The sequence below is a fragment of the Nelumbo lutea genome, chromosome 1, assembly GCF_056320005.1.
Source record: "Nelumbo lutea isolate HS-2025 chromosome 1, American lotus-T2T, whole genome shotgun sequence".
NCBI classification, from domain to species: domain Eukaryota; kingdom Viridiplantae; phylum Streptophyta; class Magnoliopsida; order Proteales; family Nelumbonaceae; genus Nelumbo; species Nelumbo lutea.
This window is the reverse complement of record NC_142684.1, coordinates 5,034,824-5,058,977: the sequence shown is the minus strand read 5'-3', so window position 1 is coordinate 5,058,977 and position 24,154 is coordinate 5,034,824. Positions and strand designations below refer to the sequence as shown.

At 36.6% G+C, this 24,154-nt stretch overlaps 1 protein-coding gene across 6 annotated transcripts; it reads left to right on the top strand.

Moving 5' to 3' along the window:
• The first annotated feature begins 12,758 nt into the window (after window positions 1–12,758).
• LOC148873282 (protein FAR1-RELATED SEQUENCE 5-like) lies at window positions 12,759–23,826 on the top strand. 6 transcript variants are annotated; one of them, XR_016104563.1, is made up of 4 exons: window positions 12,833–13,086; window positions 13,497–14,044; window positions 20,428–20,660; window positions 23,357–23,826. XR_016104563.1 is itself a non-coding variant. In XM_088962326.1 (3 exons), coding segments are annotated over exons 1-3 (729 nt in total). In that variant the 5' UTR covers window positions 12,759–13,085; the 3' UTR covers window positions 23,537–23,826. The 6 variants fall into 6 exon arrangements, 5 of the variants coding, with proteins under 5 accessions (XP_088818452.1, XP_088818451.1, XP_088818450.1 ...); XM_088962326.1 differs by lacking the exon at window positions 20,428–20,660 and having other exon boundaries at window positions 12,759–13,086; XM_088962325.1 differs by lacking the exon at window positions 20,428–20,660 and having other exon boundaries at window positions 12,835–13,086; window positions 13,465–14,044.
• The last annotated feature ends 328 nt before the right edge of the window (window positions 23,827–24,154 follow it).

The window sequence follows — 24,154 nt, the reverse complement described above, 5'->3', positions numbered from 1 at the left end:
ATTGGTTTCCCTTCCTTTCCCTACCTTTTCCTTCAAACCAAACATAGCCTTAAAGTCCAATCCAAGCAATATTTTTACGTGAATTACTTGTTTATGATTTTTAATCTTTATCAATTAATTTTAAAATTTTATTGATGCAATTATTTCTAAATTTAAATGGACTTTAAATCAACACTCAATTGGTCTAAGCAAGTTCAAGTCCAATTCTATCATTATTTTTAGGTGATTTACCTGTCTATGAATTTTATTTTTTAAAGAAAAATTTAAATTTTATTGATATAAAATCTAAAATTTTATTGATAATAAAATTTAAAGATAATTTTAAATGTTAAGTCTTAAGTGGTTTTGATCAAATAAGGGATGGCGAATAAGTGACTTTGTGGGAATTTTTTGGTACTTCCCAACTCTAATAGGACCTATTTATCAAAACCCTACAAGGTTTGGGATTTTAGATTAAAACCCTATAGGGTTTTGGGATAGGTGTGGGTTTTGTCCTTTCTCCGCAAGTTACCCGATACCCAATAGGCCAATACCTAAAGTTGTGTGTGTGTGATTCATCTCCACTTTTATAACATTAGTTGTATACCAGTCATTTGTCCTTTATGTCTTTATGTCTTTATGTCTTCAAAGACATATATAGATAGACAAATGACTGATATAACCTTTGAAGAGATAGATAATAAATATAGGATTTTATAAGAAGAATTTACAAAAAATAAGAGGAGTTTAATCAAGTTTCACTATGTTAGCCCTTTACGGGCTTTAAGAGTTGAGTAGGAATGGCAGTTTTCCCCAACCTTGACAGGCATTAAGGTCCTCACCCCGCCCCCACTCTGGTTATATATTAAATATTATTCATATATTATATATATATATATATATCGATATTATTTATATAATGTATATTTGAAATATCATTTATATTTAAAAATATTTATTTAATTTCTAAAGTATACTATTAACTTAAAAAAAATTGGGGATTTGGGGATCGGGGATGAAAGACAACTTTTATCCCTAACACCAACAAGGATCAGGGTCAACGACGGAGAATATGATTTCCTATCAAAAGAAATGACAAGAAATATGATCCTCACCCCAAGCCTGCCCCATTACCATTCCTAGAGTTGAGACTTGAGACCAAATCCCATTGACCCAGTTAGGCAATTACCCAAACAACCAAAACGAACCATGAGCTAGTCTCACGACCTTTTTGGGCTTCTGATCTTTTCATTTCCATACTTTTTAACTTTGAGCTTTTGTAAATGTTTGAAGTCAAACAGATTAACAGAACTTGAAGTTGGAAGTTGGAACGCCCAACGTGGTTACTTGAAACCATTATCTCAATCATCCAATGTTCAACTCTAATATATATTTTTGGACCTTTGATTTAAGTTTGGAACTTGGAAAGGGACAAAACTGTTAAAAATAATGGAAACTCAAAAGTCAAAAGACACAAAAATATTAAAAATAAAATGCAAATCAAACAAAATGCATTAGTGTAAATGTAAAAAATGCAAATTCTTATTTAATTTTGTTTTGGATTTTACTTTATTCTGCTTCATGTCTTAATTTACTTCACTTGTACTGCAATCAAACAAAATAAACTAAAATTTAAAATAAAAATAAGTCAAAATTTACACTCAAATAATTTGCACTGCCATAGTTTTGCATTAGTACAAATTTATTTGCATTGCAACTAGACCTGTTCATGGGCCGGGTGGTCCGATGGGCCAGCCCGGCCCGGCCCCCGGACGGGCTTGAACAGGCTTTTTGGCTCGCGGGCTTAACCTCGGGCCAAAAAGCCCACCCCGCATAAAATTCGAGTCGGGCTCGGGTTTTGCCAAAATAGCCCGGCCCGACCCGACCTATAGTGAAACCTAAATAAAAACCCTATGTAATATCCATTTGAATAAATTTTTTGATTTAATAAGGTTGTTGATTCACTTGTAGGCCCATTGTTCATTTAAATAGGGGAAAATATCTGAATTAAAATAGATAATGTCCATTTGAATAGGGAAAAATTCGAATTTCTTTTATTAGGTCGGGCTTTGGGCTTTTTATCAGGGCCGAGCTCGGGCCCAAATTGTAGGCCCGTTGGTTGGGCCAGGCTCAGGCTCGGGCCTAACATTTTTCTGTTAATAAAGAGTAAAAGTCCGACCCGAACCCAATCCAACCCGACTCATGAACAAGTCTAATTGCAACCAAACACAGCCTAAAGGTTTCTGAGGGAGAAATACTGGATCATATGGTGCATAGGAGTCGCCAATCACTAGAAACATTTTATTCACACTTAGACATGAAAACCCACAATGGTTTCAGCTGGGATTGGCATTTGGAAGAGGATGATGTCATCTATATATGGGCTTTGGATCATAACTAATCCATTGGACGTTAGTTCCATCCGTTGTAACAAACAACCAGTTCCTAGACCATCCTTTAATAGCTTTTAAGTTGGAATAGTCCAAGTGGACATTTGTCTTGGTTCTCTTGATTGTGCCAGACAACTTGTAAATATGATCATAATTAATGCATGAACATCCCCTTTCTATGGTGGAGCATGTTGGGTTTAAAAGATCTTCATATGCTCTTTAATCATTATGTAAATGCCCTTTTCAGAACACTATAAAGAGTGATATATTAATATGATTTATGAGTTTGAAAGAGTGAAGACAATGAAACTAATAGAGAAAAATAAAAGAAGAGTGGACATAACTACTGACATGCGCATATTTGATCATTAGAAGAGGGGGTTTATGGTTAGTATTGCACACTTCATCGATAGCTCTTGGATATTTTAAATTTAATTTCTTATGTTTCTCCATTTTCTTAATTAATTGTATGCACAATATGCTTTGGTTTATAAATGATAGTTTGTTATTATATATGATTATTGATTTTAATTTATTCATTGTGTATAATTTGATCCATAAATTCGATAATAAATTTATTATTATTATTATTATTATTGATGTAATCGTTTCTGGTCACGTATCAATTTTTTATTTTTTGGCTAAGTACCTCGCCATTTGACCTGTTCCCAGGAGAGGATGGTGGAGCTCCCTGGTGGTGAACTGTTTGGGGGAGAGCTATGGAGAGCTACCCGAGCTATGCCGAGCTAGGGAGAACTATGCCGAGCTGGGGAGAGCTATGCCGAGCTGGGGAGAGCTATGCCGAGCTAGGGAGAGCTATGCCGAGCTAGGGAGAGCTATGCCGAGCTCCCTGATGGCTAACTGCCTGGGGGAGAGCTATGCCAAGCTGGGGAGAGCTATGCCGAGCTCCCTGATGGCGAACTGCCCGGGGGAGAGCTATGTTGAGCTCCCTGGTGGTGAGCTACCTTGGTGGAATCGTCATTTGACCTGCTCCTAGGCAGCCTATAACTCAGAGGATGGTGGAGCTCCCTGGTGTAGCGCGACCCGACTGCCCTCTGCATGAGGTGATCTCCTCTCCTTTGTAAGCGGCGGGAGCTGAGGGACCTGCAAGAACTCCATCTTTTCCTCCTCTATGTAGGCGGTAGGAGCTAAGGAACCTACGAGAACTCCATCTTTCCTCCTCTTTTTTGGTGGCGGGAGCTTGAGGAACCTGCAAGAACTCCATATTTCCTCCTCTTTGTAGGCGGCGGGAGCTTGAGGAACCTGCGAGAACTGAACCAGGGGGCCCGAGGGTATTTACCCGGCGGGGACTCTCCGATGCCAAAATTAGCACTCTGATTGTAGAGGGCTTAAAGATGATATTAGAGGAATGAGAGAGCTAGAGAGCAGGGATTACCTCCATTTTTTCATTCTCTCTCCCTTGGCTTTGGGGGTCAGAGTCCTTATATAGCGGTGCCCAGTCACATCAGGCATAACCGCCACTGCCCTAGCCATTTCTACCAGGACTGAGGTGGCAGGTGCAGGCTGCTGCTGCTGCAGGGTATGGGCTCGTCAGGCCTGCCATGCTTTTCAGAGACGGCAGGCACGACGCCGCCTGGCAAGAGATGTGGGCGCTGCCACCAGATCTGTCAGGTACGGTTGTCAGACAGGAGATCTTCCTACGATATGCCAAACTGCTCTTCTGTACCGAGCTACCCTGCAAGTGGCGAGCTGCCTATGGTGACGGGCTCCCTGGTGGCTACTTGGTGACGAGCTCCCTAGTAGTGAGCCACCTTGATGAGCTGCTGAGTGCGCTGCCTTGGTGGCGAGCTCCTTGGAGAGTTGCCTAGCTCCTGGGTGGCGAGCTCCTTGGAGAGTTGCCGAGCTCATTGGTGGCGAGCTCCTTGGTGAGCTGCCGAGCTCCTTGGCAAGCTCCTTGGTGGCGAGCTGTCGAGCTCCTTGGAGAGCTCCTTGGAGAGCCGCCTAGCTCCTTGGTGAGCTGTCGAGCTCTTCGGCGAGCTCCTTGGAGAGCTGCCGAGCTCCTTGGAGAGCTGTCGAGCTCCTTGGTGGCGAGCTACCGAGCTCCTTGGTGAGCTGCCGAGCTCCTTGGCGAGCTCCTTGGAGAGCTGTCTAGCTCCTTGGTGATCTCCTTGGAGAGCTGCCTAGCTCCTTGGTGAGCTGTCGAGCTCCTTGGTGAGTTGTCGAGCTCCTTGGTGAGCTCCTTGGAGAGTTGCCGAGATCCTTGGTGGCAAGCTCCTTGGTGAGCTACCGAGCTCCTTAGCGAGCTCCTTGGAGAGCTACCAAGCTCCTTGGCGAGCTCCTTGGAGAGCTGCCGTGAGGTGCCAGGTGTCATAATTCCATTGGAGGGTCAAATCTGCCCTCATCAATTATTATTATTATATTATAGAAAAAAATCGTGATAGTGTAGTGTACTAGACTACAACACCTAAGAGACAAGAAAATTTTGAAAAAGAAAAAATTGGGTCTTGATTGTTCAACTAGGTGAAACTCCTCTTATTTGATGCTTCAAACCACTATACAATACAAATGTGTATTCTTTTGGTTGAAACATCATGAGTATCAGTGCAATACTTTTCCAAGTAATGATGATTGGGAGTTTGCAAAGGAAATTTGTGGGAGATTGAAGTTATTTTATGGTGTCATTGAATTGTTTTCTAGAATAAAGTATCCCATTACTAATAGGTATTTCCCCAAAACTTGTGAGATTAAATTGGCATTGCCTCAATGGGTTAGTTCTCCTAGTGCGGTGATTAATAAGATGGCTCAAAACATCTATACTACTTTAAAAAGTACGAATAGCCTCAAGAATATTTCTAGAATTTTCTGAGGACAAGACGTATCCCTCTATATTTTAATTGATTGATAAAAATTAGGGCAAATAGGTCAATTGGTTATTGATATTAAATGAGTTGAAAATAGGTAATTTTAAGATATTCAATGCATTCAATTCTCTCATTAAATCCAACATTTAAGGTATTATTTGCATTCACCTTCATTGAATCATATATTCAAGGCCTTTTTATTTTTTCTCATCATTAAATTCTATAATTAAATCCATACATAATAAATTAATAATTTCAATAACATAAAAACTTGTACTTTTAATATCTACCTAGAAAAAAAAATAGTGTTTTCATCTAGGTGGTAGTAAGAAATTAAACCATTTGGGTCAAATGGGTTAATCCATGTTGCCACAATTAAATAATAAAATGCAAAAAAAAATATAGAAATTAAAAAACAGGAACCTTTTTGGCATTATATATTTGACATATTAAACAATAATCAATATGATAAACAATGTTTTAAAAACCGACCTGGAGGCTGACCCGCTTTTGCCTTCAGGTCACAGGTCACAGGTTTGACAATCAAGGTCAAACGAGTCAAATCACTCTGCGTCAACACTATATGTGTGTATGTAAAAATACATATTTTATCAATAAATAGTATAATTATGTTTTACATATATTTTATAATTATGTTTTACAATATATAAGATATGTATTATGTTACATTTATTTATGTTTTTTAATTTAGATTTTAATTTTTTATTTATAAAAATATTAAAATTTCAATTTGGAGCCAAAAAGGGGTTTTTTCACGAAAATAGCAAGACAAGGCACCTAAGGCCCTTGGGACAGATAGATCTTGAAAATTTACTCAAAATAAAAAAAAATAAAAAAAAAAAAACCAACCAAACATCGGAGTGCAAAGTTATGGCTTCCAAAAGTTTGCACATAATTAAGTGTGCAATCAGTAATCCGGTTATTGGGTCAAATGGGGCAATGGTTGAATCACTCAGGTTAGACGCTTTTTAACTGAAAAAGGGGAGTTTCAACAAAACCAAACCCATGACCAAGGCCGAGTGACGATTCGAATGGTTCAATCGGCCATGTCAACAATAGGTTGAAAGCAGTGCTGATAAATAAGAAATGTTTTTTTTTTATTAATGATGGAAATGGAATGTAAAATTTAAAACCAATTGGAAGTAAAACTATTTTCCCATTATCTCTCATTAAATCTCATATCTAAGGTATATTCTCTTATTAAATCCTATATTTAAGATATATTTTTATTACTAAATTCCACTAATTAAATCCATAATATTAATTTTAATAATATAAAAATAAATAATTTGAAAACAAAACCATTCTCTTCCCCTCTCAGTGGTGGGTAAGCAATTCAACCATTTGGGGTCAAATGTGTTAATAAATAATGCCATTAAAATATATAATACAAAAATTAAAAAGAACTCAACACGTCACTAATATTGTATGTTCATTATACTGAACAAAAATAAGTATGAAATGTAAAAAGTATTTTTATAAATGATGAAAATGAAATATCAAAATTAAAATCAACCTATAAATGAACAAAAATTTAATGTCATACAAAATTTAATTAGATGCATCTATAATACTATACATTCATTATATTGAACAAAAATAAATGTTATACATAAGATATAATTTTATTAATAATGGAAATGTAATACAAAATTTAATGTCAACCTAGAAATCAAACTTTTTTTTTGAGTCATGGGTTAGTGGTTTAGTTTAAATGGATTAATCGATGATATGATAGTTAAATAGTAAATATTTAAAAAGTAATCAAAATGTACAAGTAATCAAAAGAATATATAAAAATTAAATATTAATTATGACAAACAAAAATTAAGTGTGATAAGTAAAAATTATTTATATAATGTAGATAAATATACAATTTAAAACTGATCCGTAACAAAAGCTATTTTCTTATCTAAATGATGGGTCAATGGTCCAACTTTTTAAAGAAATTCATGACATCATAATTGAATAATAAATGTTTTAAAAAAGATCAAACACAAAAAAAAAATAAAAAGTGTAGAGTTTTGTTAAAGACATTTCAAAGCAATTCTAATGTTATATAATAACCCTAGTAAATAAAAATTATTTTTATTTAAGATAGAAATGTAACACAATAATAATAATAATAATAATACTTCTATACGTTATATGACTAAAAGTAAACTTAAACACTTGTCATTGAAACTTGACCAAGTTCTTTTTTTGGTAAATTAATCTAAACGTTATAATACATACATATATACATGCATACACACACATATATAAATGGAGAAGAGTGGACAAATACCACCTTCCTCCATTCCTGATCATTGGGTTTCCTCATAACTTGCCTCAAACTTGGTCAGTTGTATGTATGTGAATATATATATATATATATATATATATATGTGTGTGTGTGTGTGTGTGTGTGTGTGTCGGGGGCAGAGTGGTTGGAGCCCTAATGGGGGTGGGTCAAATTTCCATCTCTACCTAGGTCTTAGACTTCTCATGCCCCCTCTTTCCCCCTCTTAACAAACGTTTGGGAGGGCAATTGGTTATTTCTCTAATATGGCATGAAAAAAATAAAAAATAAAAATAAAAAAAAGCAAACCCTCCTTTGTTTAAGTGTGTGCATGTGTATATAAATTTCTAGTTGGGAATTATGCGATGCATAGGCTTTGTTAAATGAAATGGAAGCAAAAAGTCCTCTATGTCCAACCCTAAAGATTATTTTTAAACTTTTATTTGTTTGTGCACTGGGCCAAGCCTCATCCAAGCTTGAAACATTAGGCCTAGGCTTGGCCCTAAAATTTGGTAATATTGGAATGATCGCCTCTAAGCAAAGTGTGTTGTTTATTATCCATTTTTTCAAATAAAAAAATCAAAAAAGAAGAAAAAAATAGTCAATGAATTTTAAGCAAGTCAATGAAGTAATCGAGATGAGAGAGAATTAATGGAATGCATTATTTTAGGAGCAAGAGTTAATAGCATGATTAATGGGGGAGATAATCAAATAAGTTAATGAAAAAGAGAAGAGAGAGTTAATGAGGATAGATGAAAATCTTAAAGATGATGTAGATTATGTATAATTAAAAAAAAAAAAGAAGGGGATTCAGTTCTCACAAAATTGTGCCCACACTGTTCTCACAACCCTTTTCAGCCATGTATTGATAATATCTCCATACTATCTTTTTATTCAGGGAGAGATGTTTCCAATGCATGACTGAAAAGGACCATGATAACAATGTGAGTGCAATTTTGTGAGCACTAAATCCGATTTCTTATAGAAAAAAGTAGAAGACAAAAAGGACAATAAAAAAGATAAATGCCATGTCACACAATTCCATTTTAATATATAAACTAGCGGTATGTAGGAGCTCGCTCATAAACTATCAGGCTCAAGCTCGATTCAAATTAGATACTTGAGCTTGAGCTTAAGCTCGGCTCTAGTCAAAAGCTCGAAAGTTTGATCTTAGCTACCTTTGATTGTAGGTCTTTCAAGCAGTTGAGGTTCCAAGCCAAGGTCTCCCTCAATTGTCAAGGTGCCAAACCGAGGTCTCCCTCAGCTGCTGAAGTGTCGAGCTGAGGTTTCCCTCACAGGCGAGGTGTCAAGTTGAGGTCTCCCTTAGTTGATAAGGTGCCAAGCTGAGGTCTCCCTTACTTGACAAGGCGCCGAGCGGAGGTCTCCCTCAGTTGTCGAGGTGTTGAGCTGAGATCTCCCTCAATGACCGAGGTGACACCTATGTACACACTTGATTAGGCTCGTGAGACCTTTGATTGCAGGTCTCCCTAGCAACCGAGGTTCCAATCCAAGGTCTCCCTCAGTTGCTGAAGTGTCGAGTTGAGGTTTTCCTAGTAGACGAGGTGTCAAGCTGAGGTCTCCCTTAGTTGATGAGGTGTCGAACTGAGGTCTCCCTCAATTGTCGAGGTGCTGAGCCGAGGTCTCGCTCAGTAGTCGAGGTGTCATCTAACTCGAGCTCGATTCAAATTAGAGACTTGAGATCGAGCTCAGAAGTTCAAGCTTGACTCGGCTCAAGCTTGACTACCTTTGATTGCAAGTCCCCTAGCAGCGAGATGCCGAGCTGAGATCTCCCTCAGTTGGAGAGAGAGAGTGGCATTCTTGTAATTTATAAGGAGAGAGAGAGATGGCAAGAGAAAGAATGATATTCTTGTAATTTATAAGGAGAGAGAGAGAGAGAGAGAATTGATAGGAGAGAGTGACATTCTTGTAATTTGTAAGGAAAAAGAGAGAGAGAGTGAGAGAGAATTGGTAGGAGAGAGTGGCATTCTTGTAAATTGAAAGAAAAAAAAAACCAAAGAGGGAGAGTGGCATTCTTGTAACTTGTAAGAAAAAAAGAGAGAGTTGTTAGGAGCAAGGTTCAAAGTATCAACACATATCGGCTGATACGTATCATTCCGGGACCCTTTCAATATGCCCATATAGTGGGTGTATCGAGGGTCTGACCGGTTCAAGGGGTGGAGGAGCCCTAAACCGGCCCCCCTGAATTGGTTTCAAAAAGAAAAAATAAAAAGGCACAAAAATGTGTATCAATTCGCCCAATAGCCCCTACCGGCGTATCGGGCATATCGATATTTTGAACCTTGGGTAGGAGAGAGAGTAGCATTCTTGTAATTTGAATGAAAAAAAAAAAGCAAAAGAGAGAGAGTTGGTAGAAAGTGGCATTCTTGTAATTTTAAAGGAAAAGAAGCAATATTTACTCTTATATTCCATTTCTTGCCTTCTCAAGCCTTCTTTCGTACACATTCCAACTTAATGTATTTATATTGATATTGATATAAACAAATATAAGCTACATAGATACTAGGCTCAACACTCAAGCCCAAATTTTTGTGAGTGGTTAGATGGGTTTTTTCAACTACAAATAAAATAGGGTAAATTACAAAGACCTCTGTATTATGGAGTTAGTGACAAATACCCCCTAAACTTTCATTCGTGATAAAGACCTTCCTAAACTTTCAATTTGCAACAAAGACCATCTCCATTATAGTTCCATCAATTAACTATGAAAAAGATTCTCATTCAATTGTTTAAAAATTTTTAAATATGTAAAGTACCATTTTGTTATTTATTTGAATGATTTATGATTTGATTAGTTTTCTAAATATAACATTAAAGCCCTATCGATTGCTCCAATATATCTTTGTAAATTTTTGCCTAGATTCAATATTCAAAAGAAATGGATCGTTTGGTTTTTCTTGATTTATTGGAGAAGGGAGTGGATGTTTTTTTATATTTTAAGATTAAGAGAGTCATTCATGTAAGTGAAATGAGTCAAGATTTAAGAAAAAAAAATGTTTTTTTTTTATGACATTGAAATGATTCATTTGATTCTTATTGTGTAAGGGAAAATTCCCGATCAATACCCTATACTTTGGCTCAAGTGACAATTTGGTCCCCGAACTTTAAAATGCGACAATCCAGTACCCGAGCTTTTGAAACGCAACAATCTAGTACCAGCTGTTAAGTAGCATGTGAAAAGACACAAATGCCCTTCAAGTGTCATCTAATTTTCTTTATCAACCATCCACTAAATTAGAACCAACCATCAAAATTTTCATCCTTGCGACGACACTTTTGTCTTTCTTCTCCTCTGAATATTTCGTTATCTTCAAACCAAAACCAAAGAAATTTTTGGGAGAAAAGTTTTCCTTTAACTACTATAATTGTCTTATTCGAAAAATGGAAAAAGAAAAAAGTTTCTGGCCACCATCACTGACTCTCTCTCTCTCTCTCTCTCTCTCTCTCTCTCTCTCTCAAGTATGAAGACAAAGCTTCAAGTTCTTCTCCTCTCTTTCACCTATAGGAATAAAATATTATTGTGTTAAGTTAAAAATAAAATAAAAATAAGTTGTACAAAACCTAGAATTTTTTGTTCATGGAAAAGACTTACAATGACTTTGCGAGAAAGGTAAAGTCGTCACAAGTGTTTGTAATAGAGAGTTTGGGCTCTATTGTAAGGGTTTTGGTGTTTGTGACAGAGAGATTGGGCTCTGTTTCATCTTCTTGATGAAGAAGATTATGAAAAATGTGTTTTATTTCCAAAATCAAAGACTCTTCTCTGAAAAAAGGTAAATCAAATGAGGAAGTCATTGAAATCATAAAAATCAAAACTGCACACTGGGTGATGATCATGGAACTATTCAAAACTTTTCCACAAATGACATTCTAAGAAAATGGACTGAAGTAGCACAAGCAGATGTACCCAACAAAGTTGTGAGAGCGGAATGGAAGCCACTTGCACTGAACAAACTAAAACTAAACTTTGATGGGAGTTCCTTTGATAACCCGGGAAGGGCAGGTATATGGGGTGTGATTAGAAATCATCTAAGTGAAGTCGTTGCACTCTTCTAAAGACCAATAGGTATTGGTGACTCAATACAGGTTGAATCTTTGGCTCTACTTCAAGGTTTAAAGATGGTTGAGTATATTGGAACAACATATTTAGAAATAGAAGGAGACTCACTACTATTCATTTCTTGGGCTAAAAACATCACATCAGCACCTTGGAAGCTCAAATTTATCTACAGAGAAATTGACATACTTGCAAGGAGGTTCAACTTTCATTTTGGTTGGATCAAAAGGACTACAAATGGGTTGGTGGATACCCTAGCAAAACAAGGGCAAATAGATCTACCTTGTATTGGGCAGAACTGTAACTATTTGTATGTGTTTGTAGATTGGGTTAATGAATTACTACAACCTATAACTATTGTAATTCAATATTTCTTTGTTATTAATAAAAGTATTTTTGCTGATAAAAAAAGTGTTTTATTTCTAAAGGTAATTTTTCATGCCTTCATAAAAAATTGACATTTTCAAAAGTCGTAAATCGCACGTGAGGCCACGTTATACACATAATTGACAGTCCATTAACAGTAGGTACTAGATTGTCGCATTTCAAAAGTTTGGGTACTGGGTTATCGCATTTTAAAGTTCAGGGACCAAATTGTCACCTGAGCCAAAATACAAAGTACTGTTTGGGAATTTTCCCTTATTTTAATCACTTTTATTTGGAGAAAATAGAGGTATTTTTAGTTAATTAGAGTTTATGAGAAAATAGCCAAAAAAAAAAAAGAAAATAAAAAAATAGGTAGGCATTTTGATAATTTAATGCACTTTTCGTACAAAAAAAAAGTAACAAACAAACAAACGCCCCTAGGGGTGGATTCGAGTCAAGTCGAGCTTAATACTTGGCTATTTGAGTTCAACTCACTGAAACTGTGTTAGGCTCGAGCTCGATTTGAGTTTAAGCTCAACTCCGTTTAAAGCTCACAAGTTCGAGCTCGACTAGAAGCCAAGTTTTTTTCTAAAAATTAAAAAAATATACATATAAAAATATTTTTTATTTTACATACAAAAACTAAGAATTATAAAAATTATTTACCATTATACATAAAAAATAAAAACATTATTATATAATAAAAATTATTTATTATTATTATATATTTATATTTATATGTATATGTATATATATATGTATATGTATATAATAAAAATTTTATTTATTTATTATATTAAACTCGCAAATCTCACAAACCGAGCTTCAGTGAGGTCGAGCTTAACTCGATTAACAATTAACAAACGAGCTTTCAAATTCGGGTCGTGGCCACCCTTACTGTATAGGCGTCTTTGTAATTTGCCCAAATAAAATAAAATAAAATATAAGTGCCTCAACCTCTATGGCTCTATGACTATGATCGAAGGCCATCGAGCCCTAGACTAAAGAATTCCAGCTCGAATCAGTTATTACTAGTTCGATATGTTCATGTTCGTCTTCTCTTTAAGTCTTGAATCTTGATCGTCAAGAATTGTTCGACTTGTCTATGTTCGCCATCTCTTAGTTCTGAATCTTCAAGGACGGAAGACCATTTAAGTAAGTGCTTCTTCTTCTTCTTCTTCCAATTTAATTGTAGAGCTACGAGAAACTCTTTGTCTTACTTGTTTCATCACGTAAATCTGAAACTCGTTATCGACCCAAAAAGAGAGAAAATTCTGCAAATTGTTCATGCCCTACAAAGAAATTGAGAATTTACATTTGCAAGAAAATTGCCCACTATAAAGCTGCCTGATCAACAGATGAATTTCTTCCTTTTTGAATTATTTTTTATTTGATTGATCTTATAGAAGCCATTTGAATAATTCTTGGATGCCTGCTTTCATAGTTTCTGTTAAGCAGAGTTATCATGAAAAACTATGCATATTATTCGTTTAGTCTTAGTTTTTTGAATTTAACATGGGTATAGTCGTATAGAATATAATCGGGCATGCTATGGACTGTAACAGTGGATTTTGGACTCCATGTGGGTGCTGATGGTGAGACATTAGAGAATTCAATTGATATGGAGGTTCGAGCTGGTCACAAATGTGAAACATTATATAGTTCTTCTGAAGGGGGACCTCCTCGGGATCAGGATAAAATGACTGAAAATTCTTCTGGGAGGGAGTTGGTTATAATTCAAGGGGAACCGAATTTGGAACCCGAGGTGGGTATGGAGTTCGAGTCTGAAGCAGCTGCACATGCATTTTATAGTGCGTATGCTATGCGTGTGGGTTTCATCACTCGCTGGAGCAAGCTATGTCGTTCGAGGCGTGACAAGTCAGTTATTGGTCGAGCATTTGTATGTAACAAAGAGGGTTTCAGATTACCTGATAAGCGCTGCAGAAAAGGAACAAAGCCACGGGCACCCACGAGAGTTGGTTGCAAAGCAATGATTGCTGTGAGGAAGCTGAGTTCTGGAAAATGGGTCATTTCAAAAGTTGAGAAGGAGCACAGCCATCCACTAATGACTCCTGGAAAAGGCCGAAAGGGTTCAATTTACGATCAATATCCGGTCAGTTCTTTCCCCCCTTCACAATATACAGCAGCTAGGAATCCCATTTTTTCAAGTATAATAATGGTGAATCCTTCTATGCTCTATCCTTATTCCTTACTGTATTTATTTTTCTGCTCCTGTTCAAACTATTAAGAAGATTTTGTGCTATGTATGGCTTTTCCTTTTCTTTTTTTTTTTCCTCTTTCTTTTTTTCCCTTTTGATTATGATTAGTGATTAGTGCCCAAGTTGCTTTTGCAGTTCTTTTTTAAGTAACCCAATTATCCAACCTATTTAGATCTTATTTAAGGATCAAAATATCCATTTGGTTGTGCAAAATGGTACTATAGAGATTGGTTTTAAGGCTATGGATATAATAAATAAGGAGTGAAGATAAAGATTACTTTCTCATCAGATTGTATCACGTGTTTCAGTAGTATATAAAAGGTTGAAAGAGTTTTGTTATGTTTGCTTTTTTCTTTTCGTTAGGTGATTTCTCATCCCTTTTGTATTCAGCATGTACTTTTCTTCTTATTAATGAACTTTCTTTTTTGTTTACTACCAAAAAATGTGTTTCGGTAGTATCACATTGATATGGACTGGTAGAAAGAAAGCCTGTGTACATGCTATTGGTGTGGAAGCGTTGGATCACGTATCCTAAATCAACCCGTTAAGAAAAATGGAGAACACACAAAATGGCAAAGTAAACAAAAATTCAAGCAAATAGAGATGAAGACACAAGAATTTACGTGGTTCGGATAAAATCCTCCTACGTCCACGGGAAGAGCACACACTCCAGAGAGAGATTTTTCATTAAAATTGCAGAAGAAGAAGTAGAAGATACAAGATATCCACTTCTTTTATAACTGACTTTGTGGTTACTATGCACGAATAGCCACTTTCTGTAACTAACTTTATGGTTACCATGCACTAATAGCCACTTTCTGTAACTAACTTTATGGTAACCATGCACTAATAGCCACTTTCTGTAACTAACTTTATTTTTGAGTCAATTCCAACATTCTCCACCTTGACTCAAAAAGAAAAAAAAATTCTTCAACTCTCTTCTTCACCCTGCTCCATTTCTCTATCTAGAATACCCCCTCTTCTTGGGGCCTTCACAACTTAGCATTGTTGTATGTTTGAAAGATTCAGGCAATGCATGAACCTCTCCCTTAGCAATTGCTTGGTCATCATGTCTGCTATGTTCATTTGGGAAAAAATCTTCTCCAACTGAATGTCACCCCATCTGCTACAAAATCTCTGAGCCTGTGATACCGCACATCTATGTGCTTAGTCCTTGAGTGGTATACTGGATCCTTTGCAAGACATATAGCACTCTGACTGTCACAGTGAAAATAAATGTTCTTCTAATCAATTCCAAGATCTTGAACCAGTCCTCTCAACCATACAACTTCCTTGGCTGCCTCTACTGTTGCCATGTACTCTGCTTCTGTAGTAGATAGAGCCACCGTATCTTGTAATGTTGATCTCCAACTAATAGGGCCTTTACCAAGAACGAAAATATATCCCGTAGTAGATTTTCTTTTGTCAAGGTCACCCGCAAAATCTGAATCTACATACCCAACCACTTTGTCTCCTTTCAAACCATTTTGAAATAGTAAACCTATATCTTGGGTACCGTTCAAGTAGCGCATAATCTACTTTACAGCATTCCAATGCTCCTTCCCCGAATTAGCCATAAATTTGCTCACAACACTAACTGCTTGAGATAAGTCCGGTCTGGTGCATACCATAGCATACATAAGACATCAAACTGCACTGGCATATGGTATATGTATCATCTCCTCACGTTCTTCCTCCGTCTTTGGACAATGTTGAAGAGATAGTTTGAAGTGTTGAACTAGTGGTGTGCTCACTGCCTTAGCCTCCTTTATATTGAATTTGGTCAATACCTTCTCAATATACCCTTTTTGGGTCAACCACAACTTCCCGTTGCGTCTCTCTTTGAATTTCCATACCCAAGATTTTCTTTGCTCCTAAATCTTTTATCTTAAGTTCCATCCTCAATTCCTATTTTAACTTAGCAATCTCATGCAAACTCTTACAAGCAATAAGCATGTCATCAACATAAAGCATCAATAGTATAATGGAGTCATCATGAAGGAAACGGAAATAAACACAACTATCGTACTTACTTCTAATGTAGCTATATGAAGTCATAAAAGTGTCAAAGCGCTTGTACCATTGCCTCGATGCTTGCTTAAGGCCATAGAGCAACCTATTCAACTTGCATACCAGTTGTTCTTTGCCTTTCTCGACAAACCCATCGGGACGCACCATGTAAATTTCCTCTTCCAAGCTCTCGTGGAGGAAAGTTGTCTTCACATTAAGCTGCTCCAACTCCATATCCCACATAGCTACCATTGCCAACATGATTCTAATGGAACAGTGTTTCACTATAGGAGAAAAAATCTCATTGAAATCCACTCCTTCCTTTTGTGCATACCCTTTGCTACTAACCTTGTCTTGTACCTAAGTGGTTCGCTTGCAGATGAAGCCTCTTTCTTTCTGTACACCCACTTGCACCCAATAGCATTCTTACCCTTAGGCAATTCTATTAACTTCCAAATTTCATTCTTCCAAAGAGAAGACATCTCCTCTTTCATAGCACCCATCCATAGTGAGCTGTCCTTATCTTTCATTGTCTCCTTGTAAGTCATTGGATCATCACAATTAGCTGTTAATACATATGCAACTGTATCATCAAATCTTACTAGTCTCTTGATGTTCCTTTTAGCCCTGCCTGTAGCAATGGAATATGGTGGTTCCTCTTGGGATTGTGCAACTTCTTGGCTTTGATGAGAAGAATTTGTAGCGATTGGTTCACTACCCATTTTCTCTTCCTACTTAGCTCCACTTGAATTAAAGTACTGCTCTTCTCACCATCTCGGATTTGTTGCTGATTTTTCTTCAACATTGAAGCTTCATCAAATATAGCATCTCTACTTAACTCAACCTTCTTGGTGTTAGGATTCCAAAGTCTGAATCCTTTCACCCCTTCATTGTATCCCAGAAAAATGCAAGGTTTTGACTTAGCATCAAGCTTTGTCCTCTTTCTATCCTGCAACAGGACATAACAAGGGCATTCAAAAATTCTCAAATTTGAGTAATCAACAGAATTACCAGTCCATACCTCTTTTGCTGTCTTGAGTCCCAATGCTTTGGAAGGTGATCTGTTTGCCACATAACAGGCCATATTAACTACCTCAGACCAAAACTACTTTGGTAAATCTACAAAGATTCTCATGCACCTTGCCTTTTCAAGTAGTGTCCTGTTCATTCTTTCTACTACCCCGCTCTGCTGTGGTGTGCCTGGAGTAGTAAGTTGTTGAGTAATCCCTTTTGCTGCACAAAATTTTTGAAACCCTATAGAGGTAAACTCTCCACCATTATCTGTCCATAGGTATTTTATCTACTTTTCAGTTTGTTTCTCCACTTTTGCCTTCCAAATCTTGAACTTCTCAAAAGCTTCAGATTTATGCTTCATGAAGTACACCCAAACCTTTTTGGAATAATCATCAACAAAGCTAACAAATATTGTGCTCCACCACTAGAAGTCATTGGCAATGAACCCCATGTATCTACATGTACATACTCAAGAATCTCCTTGCTTCTTTTAATAGTTGCTATAAAACTGACTCTACATTGCTTTCCAAAAATGCAATATTTGCATAAATCTAACTTGCAAGATTTAACACCATCATTTAATTTCTTTTTGTGCAGTTCTATCATGCCTCTCTCGCTAATGTGTGCCAATCTCAAATGCCATAATTGACTAGAATCATCATCTAAAGTGGATGTGACAGTTGCATCCCCAATGATAGTTTTTCCAATTAACCTATATAGTGATCATTTTTTCTCTCCTTTCATGACAACCATGGTACCCCTTTTAACTTTTATGACTCTATCAGCCCCACTATATGTACACCCAAGATCATCTAAAGCACTAAGTGAGACTAAACTTTTCTTAAGATCTGGGACATGTCTAACATTTGTTAATGTTCTAACAATCCCATCAAACATCTTGATTTTAATTGTCTCAATCCCAACAATTTTACACTTGGCATTATTTCCCATAAGAACTGTGCCACCAACATGTGACTCATATGTAGAAAACCAATCTCTATAAGGAGGCATATGATAAGAACATCCAGAATCAAGTATCCAAGTATCCAAGGGATCCATACCTGAGGAGACCGTAAGAAGATTTCCATCATTCTCTGTATCGGAAGCAACACTTGCCTCGTCTACAACTTTTCCTTTCTTTTTTTGAGCCTCTGCAAATTTCTTGCAATCCTTTAGCCAGTGACCATCTTTCTTGCACCACTTGCATTGTGTTTTCTTCAATTTGGACTTTGATCTACCTCTATTCTTCTTATCTCCCCTCTCTTTAGATCTGCCCCGTTCATAACCCGAATCCTTTGCAATCAAACTTTCACTATCACTAAAGGTAGGCTTTCGCCGCATCTCGTTTGACAGCAAAGTACTTGTGACCTCATCCATCACCAACATATCCTTTCCATACAAGATGGTCATCACCAAATGGTCATACGATTCTAGGAGAGATGAGAGGAGAAGAATCGCCTTATCTTCTTCATCAATCTTCACATCTACATTGAGAAGTTGTGCAATCAACTGATTGAATGTATTCAAATGATCCAATAAATTGGTTCCATCGGCCATACGCAAACTGTATAATTGCCTCTTCAGGTACAACTTATTGGTGAAAGATTTTGTCATATACAATTTCTCCAACTTTGTCCACAAGCCAATGGTGGTTTCCTCATGAGTACGTTGTACATCACTTCATCTGCTAAGTATAACAGAATCATGCTCAATGCCTTCAAATCTAACTCAGCCCACTCATCACTTGTCATCTTCTCTGCCTTCTCCTTTCCGAGAAGAGCCTTGTGAAGACCTTGTTGTACCAGAACTGCCTTCACCCTCTTTTGCCACAACCCAAAATTCATCTTGCCGTCAAATTTCTCCACCTCAAACTTTATAGTTGACATCTTCGCCATCGTAAGTACTTAACAGATTTAATAACCTTGCTCTGATACCATTTGTTGGGGCTCGAGGGGGGTCACGAACCATGAGGAGTTGCCAAAACCGGGGGCTTCATACACGTACACGTGCAGAAGACTTGTACACAAGAGATGGGCACCACTTACAACCCAAAAGCCTAAGCTACTGAGTTATGGGCCACTCTTGTATATAAGTCTTTTGCACTTCTTGTGTCTTTCCAATGTGGGACTCTCTTTCATTCCTCATTCCATACACCTACTGGCATGTGCATCCCAACACATGCAACAGAGTTTGTTATTCGTGGAAAGTTGTAACCCATATTTCATCTTCACTGCTATCTGCACTCTAGACTTAAAAACATTACGTTCCTAGTATATACTGGATGCAAAATTGATTCCTATCTGAAAATTTTTGGAATGAACTTAGAACTCTTGCATTATTAGAGGATTTAGGTGAATTCTTGTTTTCTTTTCTCTCTTTCTTTTTCCTTTTTAAAACCTGATGAAAAACAGCTAAATGTGCTTCACTTTTCAGTTCTTTCATGCAATAATAAGTAGAAGGTCTTAGATAACTTAATAAGGTTTCTAAATAGGTCTAGTAAGGGTTTTATAATAAAAGCCCCCTTGCAAAAAAAAAAAAGAACAAGATGTAAAAACAAAACCTTTTTTTCAAATACTTAAGCATTGAATGCTTATACATATACGGTATATTTATCTAGAAAACAAAAAAAAAAAGAACAAGATAATAAATTATAAAGTGGAGTACCAGTCCTCCTGGCAAAATGGCTTTGGAGATTCAATCTAGAGCCAAACAGCCTGTGGAGACAGGTTATTATTGGCAAATATGACACTATAAACATGGGCTGGGATCCAGGTGAATCCCCTTTTCCTTGTAGTTGAGCTCTAAGGAAAAATATTGTGAAGGTGACAACAGTGTTCCTAAAATGAATCAAATACAAGGTTGGTAAAGGTGACATAATTAAATTCTGGACAGATTTGTAGTGTAATAGCATTCCTTTGAAAGATTCTTTCCCTGATATATACTCATCTGCTCATAATATGGATGCATTAGTGGTGGAACATTATGAAACTCGTAACAACTCCATAACTTGGTGCTCCAAGTTTAGGAGAAATTTAAATAATTGGGAAATCCACTTCATCTATGGAAGATTCAGCAAGTGATCCCATCTCCCAACCATGCTGATACCAGGGTCTGGGCTTATAACAATCAGGTTTATTCTCCGTGAAATCCTTATACAGAGAATTATGCTCCTCATTGGTTGACTGCTTCCCTAGTGCAAGAATTTGGGTACCTTGTGTTCCTTAAAATGTGGCTTTTCTTACATGATATGCAGCTTTAGGAAGATGTCTAACCAGAGAAAATCTTACCAGACGAGGGATGAACTTAGTCAGCATATCATGCTTATTTTATAATGAAACTTTGGAATTTGTGGACCACATCCTTCTCATTGCAACTTCAATTATAATATCTGGACTTCCATCCATCAAATTTTGGGGCTAAGTTTGTGTACTCAATCTGTTGAGTCTCTCTTCAGAAGCTGGTTCATTAGTGGTCTCAGTAGCAGAGGTAAGCTTTTTTGGAAAATTTTCCCTTCTGCAATAATTTGGATCATTTGGAATGAAAGAATTTCCCGTTTATTTGAAAACAAGGCAAGCTCAGACGATGCTGTGCTTGGACATTTATAAGGAACCCTATGTTCCTGGCTATCAATTCAAAAACCATTTCAGGAAGTGCCTTACACATCTTTTTTTTTTAATACACACTTTCTCTTTTTGTGATCAGCATCTTCGTTTCTTTTATTTGGATGTATATTTCCAATGGCATGGGATGTTATACTTATATCCTTCTTTCTGTTTTTAATACAATGCCTTAGTTCTTCTTCTTCAAAAAAAAGTGGAGAATCACATCCTAATTGTATTGTATTAATTCAACTTACATGAATTGAATCATAAGATTTAAAAATAATTATAAATTATTTCCAAAAGAGGATTATATGTAAATTTCAAATTGAAACCCTTTAGATTCATGATTTGAATAGTGAATTGTGTGGTAAATTGTATAAAGTTGACAATTATGAATCAATGGCTCCAGCAGCACGAAAGATAATTACAGTTTTAAATTGGTGTTTTTGATGATATTCGATCCATGGGCACAAAACACAGAACTTCATTTTTTTCCTTTTTACCTCAGGAAAGCTCGTAAGGAGAAATTGCATGAGCTTCTAGGGACCAATTGGTTGACCGTGTTTTAGTTATTTTGCTCTCCTACTGTCAAGCTGAACTTGAAGTCTTTCTTTTATGTCAATTTTGGCTTGAAGAATAAAACGATATCCTGTAATCTTTCTTTCTAGAAGCTTTATAGCAGTCATTAGAATGCTTGGGAATTTTTTATCTATATAAGATGTTTTGTGCATGGATGTTAAGATGCATCATTATCATCGTCATCATATAAGCCTTGTCCCAACAATATGGCATTGGCTCCACGAATCATGTTTCACCATTTCATTAAATTCAGTGCCATGGCCGTTGTTAAATCATGAGCCCTTAAATAATTTTTTACCATTTCAATTCATGTCCTTTTTGGTATGCCCCTAGATTGAAATGTCTTAGCTGCTAAGGTTGTATTTGGCATGCTACAAATTAAGAATGTTGGATAGCCCATGCTAGAATGACAAAAATTATGTGACTAAGGTTGATTCTTTGGATACAACCAGTCTTGCTCAATCAGATGATTGGGTGGATTTCAGACAGCTTGGCCCTCTGAGGTCTAGAAAAATACATCCTCCAAGTCAGGTAACTCTGGACTGCCCAAAATTTGAGTTCTCATTGATTCATACTCAGGTTTGATTCCTGAAAGAAATTTAGCTACATACAGTTTTTTTTCTTTTCTTCTCCATAATTGTAACATCACTGGTGACAGGTTGGTATGTTTTGGGTTCTTCACAATTATGCCCTTAATTATAGAACTTTGACTTCACACCCCGTCCCCGGCTTTGACAGATTGGCATGTTTTGGGTTCTTCACACTTTATTTGTGAACATTACTAATCAAGCTTATTGGATAGAGCTTTGACTTCACACCCCCTCCCCGGTCTATTTTTAGGAATTAAAGTAGAACCAGATGCCAGATTCCACCTCTTCTTTTCACAGAAGTTAACAAATCCCTTGAGGATATCTTCCTTAAAGAAGACTAACCATCTATGAGGAATCTCATATTAAAGCCATGAGGGCCTGGAGATTTGCCCCCATCAAAAGATTTAAGAGCCTTTCTGTCTCCAAATTCCTTTTCCATGCCATGTGACATGTTTTCAAATTCAAATGGCCTGGGGGAGTCCAAGAATGGTGGTATTGATAAGTAAACTGATTAATGACAGTTCAATCTAAGAATAATTGAACAGTGGTCAAAAAGTTGATATATCAGAGCTCCCTATAAATTTTGGAAATGCTAACTTCCATCGTGGAAATGTTAACTTCCATCTAGGGAGAAAAAGAATCTAACCAATTTGACCATGTGTAACAACTCTTAGAATAGGTTCAATTACTTCATTCTCGTGAATATAATCAGAAAAATCCAGTCATCTAAAAAGATATTTTGTCTTCTCATTCAGCATTCTGCTAACATTAATGTTCCCACCAACGATCAAGGGGGAACTCCATCTCCATCCGATATAATCAAGCTCCTCCACCACAAAAAGTCTCATCTGAGTCATGGGGACCATAGACTGATGAGATAAGATAATAGTGAGCTAAAGATAAATTCTAACATATTGCGGGAAACAAAAATTATACTTTTGCTGATTATGATAAGGAATTCCACTACACATGTTGTCCACTATGTACAAAATTACAAATAGGAAAAGATGAACATGCCCTTGAGGCAGTACAATAAATTTATTATAGAATTGTGCTTATCTATTGCTTGGTGCAATGGTAAAATCTCAGGCTGATAAAACATTAGAAGAGATGTTTTAGTCCGAGTGGCTTTTTGTGTAAAAAATGCCAAAGGTTAGGTCTGTATCACTCCACCCCATTCATGACCCTGGATATCTGGGACAAACGCTAGTAATTGCCCTTTATATTAATGTGTTTCTCTAGCATATATTCTGCTAGGAATCTTGAGGCCAACCTTCCATGTTTCGAACTAGAATCATAGGAACTTCATTTGTACAGCTACAGTTCTTTGACAGTTGTACTTTTATGCTTTACTTTTTTTTTTTTTTGTTTTGTTTTTCCTTTCATGATTTTTCTTCCTTTTACTCTATAGAATGAACATGAAAGGATTCGAGATCTATCCCAGCAGTTACTCCTTGAGCGACGACGATCTGCAGCATACAAAAGACATCTCGAGCTGATTTTCAAGCACATAGAGGAGCACACCCAAAACCTGTCAAAGAAAATCCAGCACATAGTTGACAGTGTAAAAGAGATTGAATCTGAAAAGTGAGAACTATAGATATTCCGGGTAGCCAAAAGGCAATGTATATCTTGGATGGTCTGGTCTTTGGGACAGTCAAGCCATGCCTGCCCTCTAGTTCCTGGAACCATGTAACTGCACTACTTCAATATCATGTAAAGTTGTAACTTAACTACTTTGAGTGCATATTTTAGTTGTAATTATTCTGGTTCTTATGGGTTCCGTTATATTTAAAGTTCTATGGGGGAATCTTGTCAACCTGTATCTTCAATTACCTATATGTATTTGCCTACATATTGTCCATAATTATTGTCGCCCAATGTGTGTGATTTTGCTTTTCAAAACATTAACAACTTCAGTGCCAGCAATCTATACTCTAGAATCTATTTCACTCTCCATTCCCCTTGGCACTTTTCTTTATGGTGTTTGTTCATTGTTACCTCTTTTCACTTAGAAACGAGCTCTCATGGCTATTTAAGGATTCTAAAAACCAAAAGGCAGGAATCGACTTTTAACTAGACTTCCTTTCCTCTTCGAAGATTAGTAAAGTGATTTTTGTCTACTTATCTGTAATTTCTAATTTGATCATATGTTTTGGGGAGTTATAATTTATACTTTATGTGCACATCCTCTTGAAATAATTCCCTT